General features: G+C 43.4%; 1 protein-coding gene across 1 annotated transcript; it reads right to left on the reverse strand.

Moving 5' to 3' along the window:
- Positions 1-380: 380 nt before the first annotated feature.
- On the reverse strand, positions 381-16414 carry LOC136425564 (uncharacterized). The gene is made up of 8 exons (XM_066414482.1): positions 16333-16414; positions 12945-14034; positions 12389-12579; positions 11804-11996; positions 11155-11637; positions 10028-10959; positions 1413-1550; positions 381-755 (listed from the first exon to the last, which is right to left on the reverse strand). The coding sequence occupies exons 2-8, from the start codon at positions 13915-13917 to the stop codon at positions 381-383; spliced, it is 3285 nt and encodes a 1094-aa protein (XP_066270579.1). The 5' UTR covers positions 13918-14034; positions 16333-16414.
- Positions 16415-18559: the final 2145 nt, after the last annotated feature.

Genomic DNA, 18559 nt, shown 5'->3' on the forward strand with positions numbered 1-18559 from the left:
CCATTGTATATCATATATACCGTGACTGTTTTCTTGCAAAGTCCCGAATATGCCTCTGTTATTCATATAGAGCTATAAATACCATCGTTCTGTTCGTGCGTGTACTGTCCAGTTTTGAGCTAATCCATATATATGCGAAATTTATCAAATCTTGAGTGAATTCGACAACCATGTAAAATTAATTGCATGGCAACGTATCAAAATATTATGTACGCCAGCTCTTCCTTGGGTTCAACTTAATCATATTAACAAGCGTTACATCTGTATCGCCCTTGGACTCCTTGGCATGACAAAAAGATAATCAGAAAACTTCAAGACGTGTCGTTAATAGACACTATTTTAGGGAAAGCATATTGAGTGCAGTCCAGATGTCATGTCGGTTATATATCAATGAAGTCCGGTGATTCGGTCGGGGATGGCGCCACCGAGCAGCTCATCAGAGGTAAGTGTGCACTTGACGTCATGATGCCGTCATATCCGGTCTCGCTCCCCGGAAGTGCGTGATCACGCACGAAGCCCATGATGGCGGAAAGCCCCTTGCCACAGACTTCAACGGGCGGGAACTCCAACGGGTTTCCTGACACGTCAATGACTTGGAGGTTGGTGAGGCGGTGCAGTTCTTCTGGGAGGCGCTGGATGGCGTTGTTTCTGACGTGCATCATCCACAGTTTGGACAGGCTGCAGATGTTTACTGGTAAGGCGGTCAACTTGTTGTTGTTGACAGAAAGAACTTCAATGTTCAGCAACAGGCAAACCTATGGAAAAATTGTACAGACGATTTGGAAACAATACTCTCGCCAAGATTAAACAACCAACACAAAACTTGAAATTTGCGTATAACTTACGTAACCAATCTCTTTAACACAAATAAATGTGGCCCAGGCTGTGCATCAAAATGCTGAATGACGCTCTACGGAAGTCAACTGAACTTTTTACCCAGTCTTCAAGAATTTTGCCCGCACAACTTTATATACCCGCGTCATAGACCCTCTGGATCGCTGACGAATACTGTGTTCTGCTACCTTGTACAGTGTATCAGTTTACCCCCAGCCCTTCCCATGAAGGTATCAGGACGTACTTAGTCAGGAAGGTGTTGGATCTGGTTGCTGTAAATCCACAGCTCCGGTAGCCTCACCAACCTACCCAGGCCCCCAAGCCCTTCCCATGTACACGTAGCAGTGTCCGTACATACCTCATCAGGAAGGTGCTGGATCTGGTTGTTGGAGATCCACAGCTCCGGTAGCCTCACCAACCTTCCCAGGCCCCCCAGTCCTTCCCACCTAACAGTGTCCGTACGTACCTCGTCGGGAAGGTGTTGGATCTGGTTACTGGAGATCCACAGCTCCCGTAGCCTCACCAACCTAACCAGACCCCAGCCCTTCCCATGTACATGTAACAGTGTCCGTACGTACCTCGTCAGGTAGGTGCTGGATCTGGTTGCTGGAGATCCACAGTTCCCGTAGCCTCACCAACCTTCCCAGGCCCCGTGGTAAGTCTCTCAACTGGTTATAGTCCAGGTACAGCACCTCCAGGCTACCAAGCTCACAGACCTGTTATAGGACAGAAAAAGCAACATTTTTAGCAGATTATTATCCCCGATTCAATATTTGTTAGAGACTAAATGATACAGAAATATGAGTTTATTACACATGGACGTATGTTTGCGTTTACAGGTGATTTATCTCAAGAAGTACTTAGTCAAGTGTATAGCCAATTTGTGTGCTATTATAATACATGCTAGAGGGATATATTGATCAAATAGTCGAAGAATTGGAACTGCATGTCAGTCTTACCAAGGACATTTAAATATTTAAACCTCCTTGGTCTTACATACACAGAACGATGGAGATTCTAATCTCAGACTAAAATTGCCTTTACGTAGGATATGAACTTGAAGTCTTTCAGATGTTTCCTGCACTTGTTACTTAACTGTAAAATAACTAGTCTTATTGGAACCCTTTGATAAAAGAGAGTGAAGGATCTGTTTAAGCTGAATTGATCTATTCCTCTAGTTTGAGCTGCAGCAGACGTCTTTTCAGACAAACAAAACCCAGCAGACAATGCATAAAATCAGCTGATCAAGATGATAGACAAAACGGCGGATAGCTTGGATGGTGTGCGCAGATTCTAATCAAACATCCCTGCAGGCAAGGAGTTCCTAAGATTCTCATTGTGACCAACCACGGGCGTCTTTACTCACAAGACAGACAGTCATACCTATGCAGGCTACCATGTTCCAGATTCTGTGAGAGTTTCAGAATTTTACAGATAATTTATGCATTGACATTCCCGACAAAGATATGCTCAAATTAGTCTATGCCAGGTTGTTGACGCATTTCTGTGTGTCTCGTCTGATGAGACTAGTGGGAAAAATGTCCGTATCAGACATCACGTTATGAAAGTGAAAATTTCAAGGACTCTGAGCGTCTACAAATATAACGTGGCCAGTCGTCAGAATACTATTTACGTAGCAACCCGTGCGAGAGAAAGAATGCTCCATACTAATTCGTGTGCCTAAAAGCGAGCTGAAGGAAATTAGTGGAAGAAAAAAAGCGTCACAAGAACTGAAAACTAATCTTGTACTAGCACCCAACTTACATGTACAAGTAACATTCATGTCGATGTAAGACCTAATTGAAGAAACTTCACTTGAATCTCCAGGTTAGCTTATAGAAAGACGTGCAAGAAAAGTACAGCATTGGTGCGGGATAGACCACAGGGGCTAAACACAACAGGACACCCAAGGTACGTACGAGTACGTCTTCTATTAGAATAAGTAAAGCCATGTTTGCCATGAACATACCAGTCTACTGATAGTGCAATGTTCACGTCAAAACTGCCTTCCGGGATGCTCAGAGGATAACTATCATACTAAGCCAAGCTGTTTTATTGTCGATGTCGTGGTCTGGTTGAAAACAACCTTGCCAACGAGACGAGGTGCCAAAGAATTATTTGCAACTGTCTTTCAGATAAGACAGCGGCCTGTCTGTACATCTGCTTCAACTTCGGCATAACATCAAGCAGAACCAATTAGGGACCAAGAGATTCTCGTCGTTCAAAAGTGTCGAAATAGCTTTGATTTTGTCTAAAACGACCGTTGTAGATCCAACATGAAAGCGATGATACAGTTGGCAATTCTCTTCATCATTCTGGTGGGAGGTGGAAATTTAGACAGAACATGTTTTCCTGGGTGCAAGAAGACGAATTCGTGGTCATCTTGCCTTCCTAACAGCAGGTCACATCCTAGTGCCGGTGGACGTAACACCATGAATTTAGAGGTCGCTTGTATCTTATGCTCCGCCAAGCTGAAGCAGCAACATATACCTAGTACAAAGAACCTCTCTCAACCAACATCAACATGCCTACCAAACAATATACATGTAGCGATCAGAGGCTTCTCTCTTGGAAAACTCACTGTAGAGAAACTGCGACCGCCTCAAGTGTCAAAAGTACAGTTCCTTGCGCTTGTTGAATGTGGGATCACTGATTTAGAGGAGCATATTTTAGATGCTTTTCCTGAATTGACATCGTTAGAGATTGCTTTCAACAGATTGACTGACGTCAAGAAACAATGGTTTAATGGTGTGAAGAACCCAGTGGTTTTCCATAGCTTGTCATTGTTTCACAATAGCATACGCAACATAGACTCATCGTCCTTCCAGAAACTTACCTTCCTATTTGCATTAATACTTGACAACAATCTATTGAGAAGTATTCAGCCATCTTGGTTTATTGGACTAACAAGATTAAGCCACCTTTCCTTGAAATCTAATCTAATTCAAAACATCCATACAAGAGCATTTATGTCTCTACGAGACCTTAACGTCTTAGACCTGAGCAACAATTCCTTGACTTGTCTGTCAAGCAATACCATAGAGGGTCTTCACAAACTATATGACTTTAATGTCGGGAGCAGTAGATTGCTTTCCCTTGACGCTTCTGCTCCTTTGGTTAAGAACTGGGAGCTTGGCTATAAATATCTCCACACCGGTGAGATCGTTGCAGTAACGGTTAATGAACAACTTTTCTGTATCACAAAAGGTCCTCAAATGAGGCGATATCGCGTTCAGGTACACCATGATAGTTCTTTCAAACAACTAGCCATGGACAAAGTCCTTCAATGCAGAATACTAGACGTAGGTTTGCCTTCAGCAGACGAAACGGAGTATGGTCTGCCAATTGTTATCATATCCAATAATTCTGAATCAGGAGAACATGCTAACAACATCACTCAAATGTGCGAAGAGTCTTGGAGAGAGACTCGTAGTGTAAATGTGGCAGCGGGCCAAGATGTGAACTTGCGGATTGTACCCATCAATGCAGACAGATCCTACCAATCTCAATCTGTTGCTGTAATTCTTTCTGACACAAGAACTAATCATGAAGATAGCAATATGTCGCACGCTGACGGCTTCGGCAAAAACGCTACTGTCTATGGGCAGGAAGAAATGAAGAATGGGACGTGCTTGGTCAACATCCAGGGGCAGATACACCGAAATATCTTCACCACGCCCGTGTCCAACACCACTGATGTCACCGTTTGTACAGAAGAGAAGAGGGCGACCAAAACTACAAGAAAGCCTGAGACCAAGGTAACAGGGCCTATCCCGAATCAAACGAAGTCTAAATCTCATACAGCCCCAATTGTCACAGTTCCATCGGACAAGAAGAAATCCTGGGTTAATCTGGGTTTAGTCACGGCGTTAGCTATAATAGGGGCCACTGGCGTAGCATTCATTTTCACTTATTTTGTCAGAAAGCATGGCTGTTGCTCACGTACTAACCATGCTGCACAGGATGGTAATGCTTTTCTTGGGTATCCCCTTGGTGTTGTCTCTTTGAATAACTGGATGATTGGTGGACCAAGTGGCCCTACTGTCGCTGTCAATGTGGAACAAGATATGGTGGATCCCGGGGAAGAGATAGAGACGGCAACACAGCTTGCTTCACCTTCTAGTGATGAACAGGGATATGACGAAATTCCCGACGAGTACTACAATGATGAGCTTGAATATGGAGAAATTCCCGACGACTACTACGATGATGAGCTTGAATATGACGAGATTCCTGACGAGTACTACAGCTACTATAACACAAGGCCAGCATCACTACATCACTACTGGGAAATCAGAGATGAATACTACAACTACGAAAATACTGAAACACGGCCCCTATCGTTTCCCCTGGCACGTCACAGAGAAAACAGCGCTCCCTCCTATGAAGTCGTCAAGCGTAGAGCCCAGGACCTGGCTTTGGTGGGTAAATACGGTAGAACACAGAGAGGTTTCAGGCAGAAGGCCAGCAGGTTGTACCTAGCTGCAGATAAACTTGAATCTACAGCTTCCGAGGTCAATCAAAATTATCAGGAACCTGGGCGTCAAAGAAACAATGGGGCTCCTTCGTATGAAACACCTGCAATAGCAAAGTGTAGAGCCCGGGATCTGGCTTTGGCTGGTAAATATGGCAGAGCACAGACAGGTTTTAGACAGAAGGCTTGTAACAGGATGTACCTAGCTACAGATAACCTTGAACACACTACTTTCAACGCTTCCGCAGTCTGTCAAAATTACCAGGAACCGGCAAGTCAAAGAGAAAACAGTACTGCTTTCTATGCAACACCTGCAATAGGAAAGCGTAGAGCCCGGGATCTGGCTTTGATGGGTAAATATGGAAGAACACGTAGAGGTTTCAGGCAGAAGGGTAACAGAATGTACCTAGCTGCACATAAGCAAACAACCAACAAAACCCAACAAAACGAAAGTTCACTGGTCCCAAATACACCCAATACACCATCCAAAGATGATATGTGAGAAACATACGAAATTGATAAGAAAGGCAAAGTTAAAAGGTCACAAACCTTCTGAATAGATACATGGCTGAGTTAAGATAGAGAGAAATCAACATGCATGCGTCCATGAGAAACAATGGTCCTCACTTACTTAATATCAAACAGCAAATGGACATGTCAAAGACATTCTGTCCTTTAATTGTTCCATGATAATTGCAGAGTTACTGTTTTATTTAAATCTGTAAAGTCGAAAAATGAAAAAATCAAAACCTTTAGTTTGAGCTAAAAGTGTCTACGTCAGACTTTCTTTCAGACAAACAAAACCCAGCAGACAATGCATACAATTAGCTGATCTAGATGGCAGACAGAACGGCTGATAGCTCGGATATCGTGAGCTGCGATTCCAATCAAACGTCTCTGCAGGCAAAGAGTTCCTAAGATGATCATCGTGACCAACCACAGATGTCTTTACTCACAAGACAGACAGACAGACAATCATGCCTATGCAGGCTACTATGTTTCAGATTCTGTGAGAGTTTCAGAATTTTACAGATAATATATGCATTAACATTTTGGACAAAGATATGCCCAAATTAGTCTCTCCCAGGTTGTTGATGCATTCCTGTGTGTCTCGTCCGATGAAACTACCTGATAAAATATCCGTATTATAGGGGCACGTTATGAAAGCGAAAATTCCAAGGACTCTGAGCGTCTACAAATACAACTTGGCGAGTCGTCAGAATACCATTTACGTAGCAACCCATTCGATCGACAGAAAGGATATTCCATATTACATATTAGCTGGCGAGCTAAATTAAATTTGGTGGCAAAAAAAGCATTACAAGGACTGACAACTCATCTCGTATTGGCAGCACAGCTAAAACATGTATGCCGATCTCAGACCGTAATTGAATCTGCCGGTCAGCTTTTACAACGACGTGCAAGAAAAGTGCATCATATGTGGCCAAATACATCAGGTTACAGAAGGTACGTGAACATGTACTTTTAGAAATAATACAATGTTGGCCATAGGCATACCAGTCTACTGATAGTGTAATGGTTACATGGCAACAGCCTTTCGGGATGCTCATAGCATAACTATTATACTAAACCAAGCTGTTTTACTGTCGGAGTCAATGTCTGTTTGAAAGCAACCGACGAGGCAACATCCTGAAATATCATTTGCAACTGTCTTTCAGATAAGACAGCCGACTAGTACTGTTTGCACATCTGCTTCAAGTTCGGCACAACAGTTAACATACCCCATAAGGACCGAAGCAAGAGACTCTCGTCATGTAAGTGATTCGTAGTTGATTTCTTCGCAAACGATCTTTGTAAATCCAGCATGAAAGCGATAAAACAAGTGGTAATTGTCTTCGTCATTCTGGTGGGATGTGGAAGTTTAGACAGAGCATGTTTTCCTGGGTGCAAGAAGACGAAGTCGTGGTCATCTTGCCTTCCTAACAGCAGGTCACATTCTGGTGTCGGGAGACAAATCACCGGGAATTTGGAGGTCGCTTGTATCTTATGCTCCGCCAAGCTGAAGCAGCAACATATACTTAGTATAAAGAACCTCTCTCAACCAGCCTCACCATGCTTACCAAACAATAGACATGTAGCAATCAGAGGATTCTCGCTTGGAAAACTCTCAGTAGAGAAACTGCGACCGCCTCAAGAGTCGAACGTACAGTTCCTTGCTTTCATTGAATGTGGAATCACAGATTTGGAAGAGCATATCTTAAGTGTATTTCCTCAATTGATATCGTTAGAGATTGTTTTCAACAGATTGACCGACGTCAAGAAACAATGGTTTGGCGGTTTAAAGAACCCAAAATATTTCCATAGCTTGTCATTGTCTCATAACAACATAAGCAACATAGACTCCTCTTCCTTTCAAAAACTTGTCTTCCTATTGGAATTAAAACTTGACAATAACTCATTGAGAAGTATTCAACCATCTTGGTTTACTGGACTAGCAAGATTAAGCCGCCTTTCTCTGAAATCTAATCTAATTCAAAATATTCATCCAGGAGCATTCATGTTACTGGAAGACCTCCGTAGCTTAGACTTAAGCAACAATTCGTTGACTTGTCTCTCAAGAAATACCATAGAGGGACTTCACAAACTATATGACTTTATTGTCGGGAGCAGTATATTGCTTCCCCCTGACTCTTCTGCTCCTTTGACAAAGAACTGGGGGCTTGGCTACAAAAGTCTCTACATCGGTGAGATCGTTGCAGTAACGGTTAATGAAGAACTTTTCTGTATCACAAAAGGTCCTCAAATGAGTAAATATCACGTTCAGGTACACCATCATAGTTCTCTCACACAACTAGGCCACCTATCCGAGGACACAGTCCTTCATTGCAAAATATCAAACCTAGGCTTGCCTGCAGTAGACAAAATGAAGTATGGTCTGCCAATCGTTATCATATCAAGTAACACTGAATCAGGAGAACATGCTAATAACATCACGCAAATGTGCGGGGAGTCTTGGAAAGACACTCATTATGTAAATGTGGCGGTCGGCCAAGATCTGAACTTGCGGATTGTACACATCAGTGCAGACAGATCCTACCAATCACAATCTGTTGCTGTAATTCTTTCTGACACAAGAACTAATCATGAAGATAGCAACATGTCGCAGGCTGATGGCTTCGGCAAAAACGCTACTATTTCTGGGCACGAAGAAATACAGAATGGGACGTGCTTACTGAACATCCAGGGGCAGATACACCGAAATATCTTCACCACGCCCGTGTCCCACTCTCCTGATGGCACCGTGTGTGCAGAAGAGAAGGGGGTGACCAAAACTACAAGGAAGCCTGAGACCAGGGCAACAGCTGCAGGGCCTTTTCCGAATCAGACGAAGTCTTATATATATACAACCCCAATTGTCACAGTTCGATCGGATAAGGAGAAACCCTGGGGTTACATGGGGTTAGTCACGGTATTAGCTGTGATAGGGGTCATTGGTGTTACACTCATTCTCATCTATTTTGTCAGAAAGCATGGTTCACGTGGTGGTAACCAAGCCGCACAGGCTGGTAATGCTTCTCTTGGGTCTCCCCTTGGTGTTGTCTCCTTGAATAGCTGGATGATTAGTGGATCGAGTGGTCCTACTGTCGCTGTCAATGTGGGACAAGATAGGGCGGATCCCGATGAAGAGATAGAGACGGCAACACAGCTTGCTTCACCTTCTAGTGGTGAGCAGCAATACGGTGAAATTCCCGACGAGTACTACAACTACTACAACACAAGGCCATCATCACAACATAACTACTCGGAAATCAGAGATGAATACCACAAGTACGAAAACACCAACACACGCCCCCTATCGTTTCCCCTGGCACTGCAGCGGCCTTTGTCGTCTCGCAAAGACGACGACGATGACTCGCGTACTTTCTACGCTTCTGTGGCCAATCTAATGTACCGAAAACCTGTAGGTTACAGGGAAAACAGCGCTCCTTCATATGAAGTTGCCAAGCGTAAAGCCCGAGATTTGGCTTTGGTCGGTGAATATGGCAGGATACAGAGAGGTCTTAGACAGAAGGCTAACAGGATGTACCTAGCTACAGATAAACTCAACCCCCCTACTTTTACCACTTCCGTGGTCAACTCAAATTATCAGGAACCTGGGCCTCAAAGAGAAAACGGGGCTTCTGCGTATGAAACACCTGCAATAGGAAAGCGTCGAGACCGAGATCTGGCTCTGATGGGTGAATATGGCAGACCACAGAGAGGTTTCAGGCAGAAGGCGAACAGGTTGTACCTAGCTGCACATAAAGTTGAACCCCCGCAATTCAAAACCGAACAAAACATGTCAAGTTCACAGGTTCCAGATACACATATTACACTATCCAAGGATGACGCGTGGGCAACATGCGAGATTGTTAAAAAAGGCAAAGTTGAAAGGTCACTTACCTTCTGAGCAAATACATGGTCCTATACGAGACCTGTCTGCGGTGCTTCAATCCCCAGTTACACGCAGCCCAAAATTTCAAAACATTCGGTTGGTGCAGCCAAACACCAGCCGACCGCACCGAACACCAGCCGAACACAGCCGACCTAGCTCCTGAATCACTCCTAACCATGGTCTGGTGAAGGTCGGTAGGCCATATTCGGCTATGTGTAACCGGGGATTGAGTTAGAGAAAAATGAATATTCATGCGCCCAAGAGAGATGGACAATAGACGGCATTAACACAACTAACAAACATATGAAAGGAGATCTACTCACCGATTCCGACAGTGTTTGGAATTTGTTCCAAGATAATTGCAAAGTCGTCAGCTTCTCCAACCTTCCTATGTCATCAGGCAGACATGTGAGATTGTTGTCGCGGATGTTCAACACTTCAAGATTGCTCAGATCGCACAGCTCGCTCGGTATCTCCTCCAGTGCCATGTTTGTCATCTGCAAGTTCCGCAGATTGCTCATCAAGCGAGTCTCCACAGGAAATGTACTCAACGTGTTACGACTTATGTTCAAATGTTCGAGTTTAAACAACTTCAGCACTGTAGTGGGGAACTTCTTGAACTTGTTATTACTGAGATCCAGTCGAACGAGATCAACCAACTGCTTTAATTCATCCGGCAACTGTTTTAATTGTTGTCCTGACAGATCAAGGCTTTGCACCTCCAAGTTCTCAGACAGCTTCTCCACAAACTCTTGTAATGGAAGCTTTGGTTTCCATGTTCGCAGTTTTGTGTTACCATCAACAAAGGTCTGTCCTTTATCTGAAGGCTCCTTTGTTCTCCTGACGATCTGCATATCCTCTGGCTTCATGCTAACTGCAGCTTGTTTGCTTTTCTCTCTGCTGCGCAGTCGTTCAAGAATGGGGTGACTTCCCTTGTCGAGGAAAGAAGTGCTAGGGCCTTGCCCCGTGACTTGTAGCCGACTGTCCCTGTTGGCATCTATGACACTGGGAGTCACTGACATCTGAGGATGATGCATGGGCACGATTTCTGTACCTCTGATGTCAGGAACGTCAGTGCGTGCACTCATAACAGCCGAGGGACTCTGGTTTGCTTGTCCGATGCCTCCCGTCGGACCTATTGGAGGTTTTCCATAGCCGTCGCCTTGTCTGATGCGGCTTTCTCTCTTCTGTGGGAAATCCCTTGGATCGGTCTTATGCTCCAAGTCACGCACAACGTCAGGTCGCAACGACGGTGCTGTAATATAACAAACAATTTGTAATCAGCCACCTAAACATTTCAGTGTTTTTTCTATCAATGATCGATCAAATTAATAGTTTACAACAGTGCATTTTCTATCATTCCATTAGTCAAACCACGCTTACAGATAAGATACAAAAATCATGGCTTTTCATGACTGTTATAAGATGACATAGAATTTATAAAACATACCTTGAGCCGCTTCTGTAACCCTCGCACTGCCAAGTGCTGTCTCCTCCTCGATGTTCTGTCCGACGAGTCTTCTTATCTGATCCAAGACGCTTTCCATCTTTTGTAACTTGTCCGTCAAACCAGGCTGTTGTGTCTCCAGACTCTGCCCCGGTTGCAGTAGAGAGCCATCTGTGCTTTGTGGCCTCGCAGTTGGCGTGGCTGCTCTAACTCCCACCCCTGACCGTCTTCTCTCTCTGTGAGGAAACGGCGCGTCCTCGCTTTCGATCTGCCCGCAAGACTGACTCCTCCTCATACCAAATTGCCTCAGTCCTGGGGTTGACTCCAACTTTCTAATCTTGCGGTCTCGTTGTTTAGAAACCCGCAGAAGCTTCAGGATGTCCTCGTCCTTCAGAAGACTGGTCAGAGACGGTTTCACGTCTCGCTCTTTGTCAGTTTTAACCTTTGAGAAGCGATTTCTGGTGAGAGTCATTGTTCTTTGGATACCTGTGAAAAAAAAGGAACAGTTAGTTCTTTCATTTCGAAACACTCAGAACCCTTCATATATCAAGAGATGACAAATTTGGCAACTTACGACTGGTGATACACTCCTGATTCTTTGACAACAATAATGACAATGCAATCATCGTCGTACATACGAACAATTACTTACTCGAGGTAGATTTCCGGATCTGTCTTCGCACATACAGGTATTCCTCTTCATCGATGTTGACTTTCACGGCCAGCTTCCTCCCGAGAACAGCAACCCTCATCTGGTCCGTGATCAGGACGGACTCCAGGCGATCGGACACACTTCCGGTTCCGGGAAGGTTGACTTTCGACCAGAAGTTGTCCAGGTGTTGTACCTTTAAAAAACAAACAAATTGGAGTCCGTGATATCTTTATTTTGCTTTATGCCATCAATTGGTCATGGCAAATACAATAACATTCAAACAGAGACAGTGTCGAGATTAAAACTGATTGACTACAAATCAAAACAAAAAACTAAACTAAACCAAACAGAACAGAACAGAACCGAACCGGACAAAACTAAACTAAACTAAACTAAACTAAACTAAACTAAACTAAACTAAACTAAACTAAACTAAACTAAACTAAACTAAACTAAACTAAACTAAACTAAACTAAACTAAACTAAACTAAACTAAACTAAACTAAACCAAAATTGCCATAGGTAAAACATATTCAATATAAGGACAGACCCTAAATTACAATGGTGCATGAACTAGATATATACCGTGAAGAAATGAAGACCAAGACGATCACCGCTGACGGAGGACAACACACCCCGGAATTTGGCCAAGGCTTTGCGGAGAAGTTGTCGTCTCTGCTCGTCCTTGAGGTTGCCTTGAAAGAGGGACTCGGCGACTCTCATGGTGGGGTCACCGGGTGATGTGGGGGAGGTCAAGTGTACGTTCACGAACAAGGCTGAAACATATCGAATACAAAGGTAACTATTTCCACTTACAGAATTCAATGAAAGAGATTCCAAGTTGCACTGTCGCTCATCAAAAATACGAATGTGCTTTAAATGCGTAAAAATTCTAACCATTCGCTGCGAAGAATTTGACTGTGCTTGTTGTTGTTTTTGTTTTCTTTTTAGTTTTTTGTTTGTTTTAATGAGATCTCCATTGTTGTATTGAGTGTTGCTGGACGTTCCGCGCTCAGATCAAAGGCACAATCATATCCCATGCTTAGATAGCTTTCGCTTTTGTAAATCACGCAAAAAAACAAACCACGCAACAACAAAAACATGCGATCAGACGAAAACCTAAATTCCCACTAGTACTCACTTGACATGGTAGGGTCCTGAGTTGACTTGGGGGTTGCTGACGTCTCCAGGTAAAGCGCGTTGACGTAACCTCCTGGTGGTGGCTGCTCTCTCGGGATGTCTTCCTCAGTTTCTAGATCTTTGTCTGCAAACGTCGAGTATTCCTCTACCTCAGTATCAAGCGAATCGCGCCTAGAACCAGTACCAACGTATCTCTGCCCAAAGTCTTCTCGTGGCAACACTCTACTGCCTGGATCTTGGATTGGCTTGAAAGCGTCAAAACTGATTGAAACTAGTCGTCGTTGTGGTCTACTAGTGACATCTTCTTTCGTTGTAATTGAAGGTTTCGGACGACTTAGCAGGTGAGCGTACTTCTGTCTAAACTTGCTCAGAAAAGAGTCTTGCCCGGTACTTTGAGTTGGATCTCCACCTGATTTGTACGGGACAAGCGGTCCTGAAAAATTACTTGGAGTCAAACTCGAGCTGGCGGTTGCCATGACTCCCTCGCTGTGACGCCTCACAAACGCCTCTTCTCCTGTGTATGCCTGATCATAACTCGGTGGCTGTGACATACTTCTATTCAGAGTTACGGTACCAACTGAAGTTGGATCACCGAGCTGGGCCCTGGCGTCGCTTACACCCGTCCGTCGAAGATATCTGCTACTCAGCGAACTTCGACTCACGATGGCCTTCTCCTGGTGACAACCTGGTGTAGTTGCATCATCAACTCTACTTACAAATCCTATAACAGAGGGTGTGTCTATCTGGCTTCCATTGCCTACGTACCTTTCAGTTGACCGTCCCAATCTGGCCCTCCCTTGCACTCCCGGTGTCTCGTTAGTTTTCTCGGTAGCAGAGCTAGAGGATCTCGGCAGACGACCCGTTGGCACTGTCCGAGTTTTCCGTGCTCTTATACTTTGAGTATCCGCTCTCGGGGGCTTCCTGGCACCCACCGTTTTCCCTTTCACGTCTCCGACTTTCTCCGAGGTCTCCATGCCAGCTTCCCTAAAACAGAAACGCCTCAGAACTTGCCGGACGCCCAGAGGGACTGTGTGTCTTCACCTCGGGGCGATGTCAAGAATCTGCTGAAGTGATGCCAGATTCCAGGCCTCCTGTCGGGTGGAAACAGTTACAGAAAGGTCAGAATAAGTTCACTACTTCGTGAGTAGCATAAGATTTTTGTCACGACACTGTTAACTGACCCATCCTGTTTTATGCATTAGCCAATTACAGTTACTAATGAGAATCTTGGAATGCCCAGTATGTTCAAATTAGATTCAATGGAAATGCGTATAATGGAGGGTAAATAGACGTATCAAAGTAGAACCGAGATTAGCCTAGATGCCAGACCCCAGACCTCTATCTATCACACAGATACACACGATACTCGATAGATACTTTAGAGATTGCGGGTCTGGCATCCAGGCTAAGAGATTGGAGGTCTGGCATCAAGGCTATAACTGACATGAAACACCTAAGAATAGTATTTGATATATAGCACATACGGGTTACTATAACGATATCATGGTGGTATGAAACGTATCATCTGCTGATCATGTTGGCAACCCTTCCCCTGTATTTGCGATAAGACGTATAAGGATTGGTATGGCAAAGTTGGCTGTACTACAAATTGCATATCGTTTTGATATCATATCTATAGTACTCAGTACTCAGGCAACATATGCCACAGAACTGGACCACTGTGACGAGTTCCGTGATCTAAAATATACCGCTGCGATATTGTCTGCAAGAATACCTCACAGCTGGGAGTAGCTGAAGGACTAAAGGTCAACCCTAGTTTAGTCTGCGGGGTTGGAGACTGTACGTTTATAGTAGATCCGTACACAGATCTCACATGTTGATAATCGACCTGGAATGTGCGCACTGTCAATGCAATGTCGGAGGGGAAGGGGTACAAATACATCGACTTAACATTCAGATATCCAACGTGTTGTTGTATTATTGCAGCCAGTAGGTGCCAACCTGAGTAATTAGGTTGTTGTAAATAACGTGCTTGAGGGACCTCCTCCAACACGGGACCCCCAATTTAAGTCCATTTCGAAATACGGTGCAGCTCCCAAAAGGATATACACGTGCCGTATGATATACGGTATAAACATACATTTACGCTGTATATACACGTACATATGACATATCAATGTATCAAGACAAACCGTTTGTCAACGACGGTTAATAAGAGAGTGTTGGATTTACAAAAAGCTAAACCAGAGATTCGTCTCAGAGTTCAAGGCCTACTGTACATACTGGAATATGCATGAAAAAGAGCAACTAAACCTTGACCTCGTAGCAAAGTAAATATAAATTTTCTTTCTGGAACTTGAAGTGAGCATAATTACTTACCGAGTGTGAGTCGAAGCAAATGTTCCCAAACGATCTGTAACCCTAGTTTTGTGTAAATTATTTATTTACAATTCTAATTTGCAGCAGCCCTTTTTTCTTGTAACTTATATTTTGTTGTGGTCTTGACATAAGAACGCAGTTGTTTTAACCCGATCATACCAAACTGCTAGTGAAAGGCTTATACGACCCACCTTTAACGCTTCCGACTTTGGGACATAAATATTTATCACCAAAGAGTTATCGCCAGGTCAGTTCATCCTACAGAAATTGGGACATGTCCATATTAGGTCCCCATCGATATCACCCGTATGTTCCCGTTTGTGTGACAACAGTGACGACTACACTAGAATTGGGACAACAAACAGTCAAATCTTAGTCTAGGATCCGGGCTCGTCATTACATTTCGTAAGGCATGGGGCGACAGTGCGCAGAAAGTAGCTCAATATCCTCAAGAAGGCTGGCAGGCTAGAAGCGACACTGTCTGTGATCAATCTACGTCGGATAAATCTTCCGCGACACATAAAACATTACCACCCGTATTTCAGCATGCTGTAGTCAGTTTTCCAATGATAGAAGTAGTGATAATTTCTATCTGCCATTAAAAATAATGGGATAGAGTGCAGTGATATTATCTATTGTCATACCTACAGGTTTAGATTTCGCTAGTTCCCATACACATTCGGTAAGTTCATTCTAGGGATCGCCCCCCTGAGTTAGCCAAATGAAAAACTACTGAACCGAATACGCGGGGCATTTCTTCAAGCAGCTCTAGCGGAAACCTCTGGATGAATATGAGCTATTGACTTATATGATTAGGATATAGCTTACTTTTATGTATTTTCTAATATGGACAGAGGAGAACTGCCACAGCCCCCCACCCCCTACCATACGCCCCTACGTTATGTACATCCAAACGGAGAAATTGGTTGAAATCACTGAAAATTTCATACCTACGCCAGGTACATGAAGCTATTTCTAGATCAAAAATATCAAATGCTTGTCAAATTTGGCCGTCATTTGCAAAGAAAGTGAATTTTAAGTCCACTTACTTCTGGAATGACCTCGCCACCGCTCGCTGAGAGAGACTGTTGCGACTGCCCTCCCCAAAAATACCACTGCGGGTCAGTGACCTTTCTGGGCCCTACTGTCACAGTTAAATGACTAGCATATGGGATGGTTTAAAGGGGACATTGCATGCTGTAGGTTGGTTAGATAATCTATTACAAAGCTTAGCCAATTGTATTTTGATATTGTCGCGTTATAAAATTGATAACTGTTGATGTGGTAGATAATCGAATTTTTATGATGGTCGAAGGCTGAATTTCAAACCGGTGTGAAATCGTTACAAAATGAATTATGTTGAGTGAGGTCATTTTGAAATTGTCAATTTCGGGTTGAGCCATAATTAGGGATGAAAGTTTCATTCATAATTCATTACCAAGCCATTAGATGCGCTTAGCATGCCGGAAATCACTAGCTTAAAGCTCACAACCTAGACGGTGCGTAGTGTAAGAGTCAAAACAACAGAAAAACAACCAATCCCAGCTTTCACCATCTAGAAGACCTCCAAAAAAACATTTCACTAAAAAAAATCATCAAACCCACTAACCATTAAAAATGTGAGACTTGTCATCAGCCACTGCCTCCAAAGAAGAAGCCAAATCGCTCAGTAACGTTGTATGTAGAAAGGACGTTTTTTTCGTGGCAACACATTTTTTTAAGAAGACGTGGTAGCTATAGTACTGTGCTTTTATGTTTTATAGAAGATCTTTATTGACACAACAAAAGCACAGCGACTTTCGTAAGGTCTACTACATACATACATACAAACGAATAAGTGCATACAAATGAGTTTGATTACACACAATCATATGGGATAGAGAAACATATCGAAATATCACATGTCATATACTTATACATTGCTTGTTCTAATTAAAATCTATAACAGCTGGCAAAGGGACAACCCTTGTATATTTGCATTGCGTGTCTGACTTTGATTTTGAACACCACTTGTGACTGTGGCATGTTGCCAAGTGGAGTCACGGGTAACACTAGATTTATATGTACCGTTGAATCTGTTAACCCCGTCAAATAAAAAGACAGTAAAAACGATGCAAGTCAGTGCAGCACGGTGACACTCATATGTTTACGATTCCCATCATCAAGGTAGCTAGTATTTATAATACGTTTCATTTGCAAATTCATACCCGTAGGCTAATTGCGAGGGTACAAATTGAAAAGGTAACAAGGGTAACAAGTGTCTATTCTATGCATCTAACTATAGCTAATCTTTTCGTCGATTCGTCATCTATGCAAGCTATCCGTTTACACCGCATTCGGTGAAGCGACACGCCCCAAGGTTATATCAAATGAGCTGCTGTTACAGAGAAATTGATGCCAAGGTCAAATTCAGAACCGCTGCTAATGCACCCTGATGTACGTGCTAGCTCGTTCGCTGTAGCCTCGAAACTTGACTTCTTTGGGCCCATTACGACTTCCCCCATTAAAACATGCAGTGTACACTGAGCTGAGGGTCTGCATGCTCTTTTCGGTAAGGCGTAGGCAGCCTACCTTTATTTCCCATAATTCTTAGAGAAAGCCGCCAGTCTCAATCTTATACACATAATTCGTAGGGAGGCGACAAAATTTTGTGAATTGCCTCCCTTGCTTTTAGCGTATACTGACTACTGATACGTAAGGGGTACTTATGTAAAGTAAAGCGTTGCCGGGACCCCCATGCAGACCATCTATACTATGTGATGGCGCGGTCACATTCGTCTTACGATTTTTCCCCCGCAGAATTTTTAGCCAGTTTATGACAGAATCGACCTTCTACAATGACACCATGCAACGTTATCTCCAAAGTATTTAGACAAAGTTAGAGGCGATGTCGATGGAAGTTATGTCACTGTACTTGATTAAATTCACCGTTATTGCATATGATCTCTACTTCTCTCCACCCAACAATAATTTAAAACTAGAATGGCAACATTTTCGGGAAAATGCAGGATATTCCCCTCCCATGACCTGCACCTCAAATATGACATCCTTAGCATCGGCTGTAAGGGTATTATAAAGTTTCTGCATAAATTATGCAAAGGAGGTCGGCATTAGCATAATTTATATACAGGTGTGTTTACCTGTCCTAAAGGTACGTACATCTGAAATATAACAATCCTAGCCTTTACGGTGAGGGATATGCATAAATTATGCAAACGAGGCCATCATTAGCATAATTCATGGCCAGGTTTTATGACCCTTCCTAATGGTACCTAC

This window comes from Branchiostoma lanceolatum, chromosome 19, assembly GCF_035083965.1.
Source record: "Branchiostoma lanceolatum isolate klBraLanc5 chromosome 19, klBraLanc5.hap2, whole genome shotgun sequence".
NCBI classification, from domain to species: domain Eukaryota; kingdom Metazoa; phylum Chordata; class Leptocardii; order Amphioxiformes; family Branchiostomatidae; genus Branchiostoma; species Branchiostoma lanceolatum.

Coding starts and splice junctions, on each gene's coding strand:
- LOC136425564 (XM_066414482.1), bottom strand. CDS start 13,917: ATGGAGACCTCGGAGAAAGTCGGAGACGTGAAAGGGAAAACGGTGGGT. Junction 12,580..12,944: donor TCAGGACCCTACCATGTCAA/GTGAGTACTAGT, acceptor GATATGTTTCAG/CCTTGTTCGTGAACGTACAC. Junction 756..1,412: donor TCCAGCACCTACCTGACGAG/GTACGTACGGAC, acceptor ATTTTTCCATAG/GTTTGCCTGTTGCTGAACAT.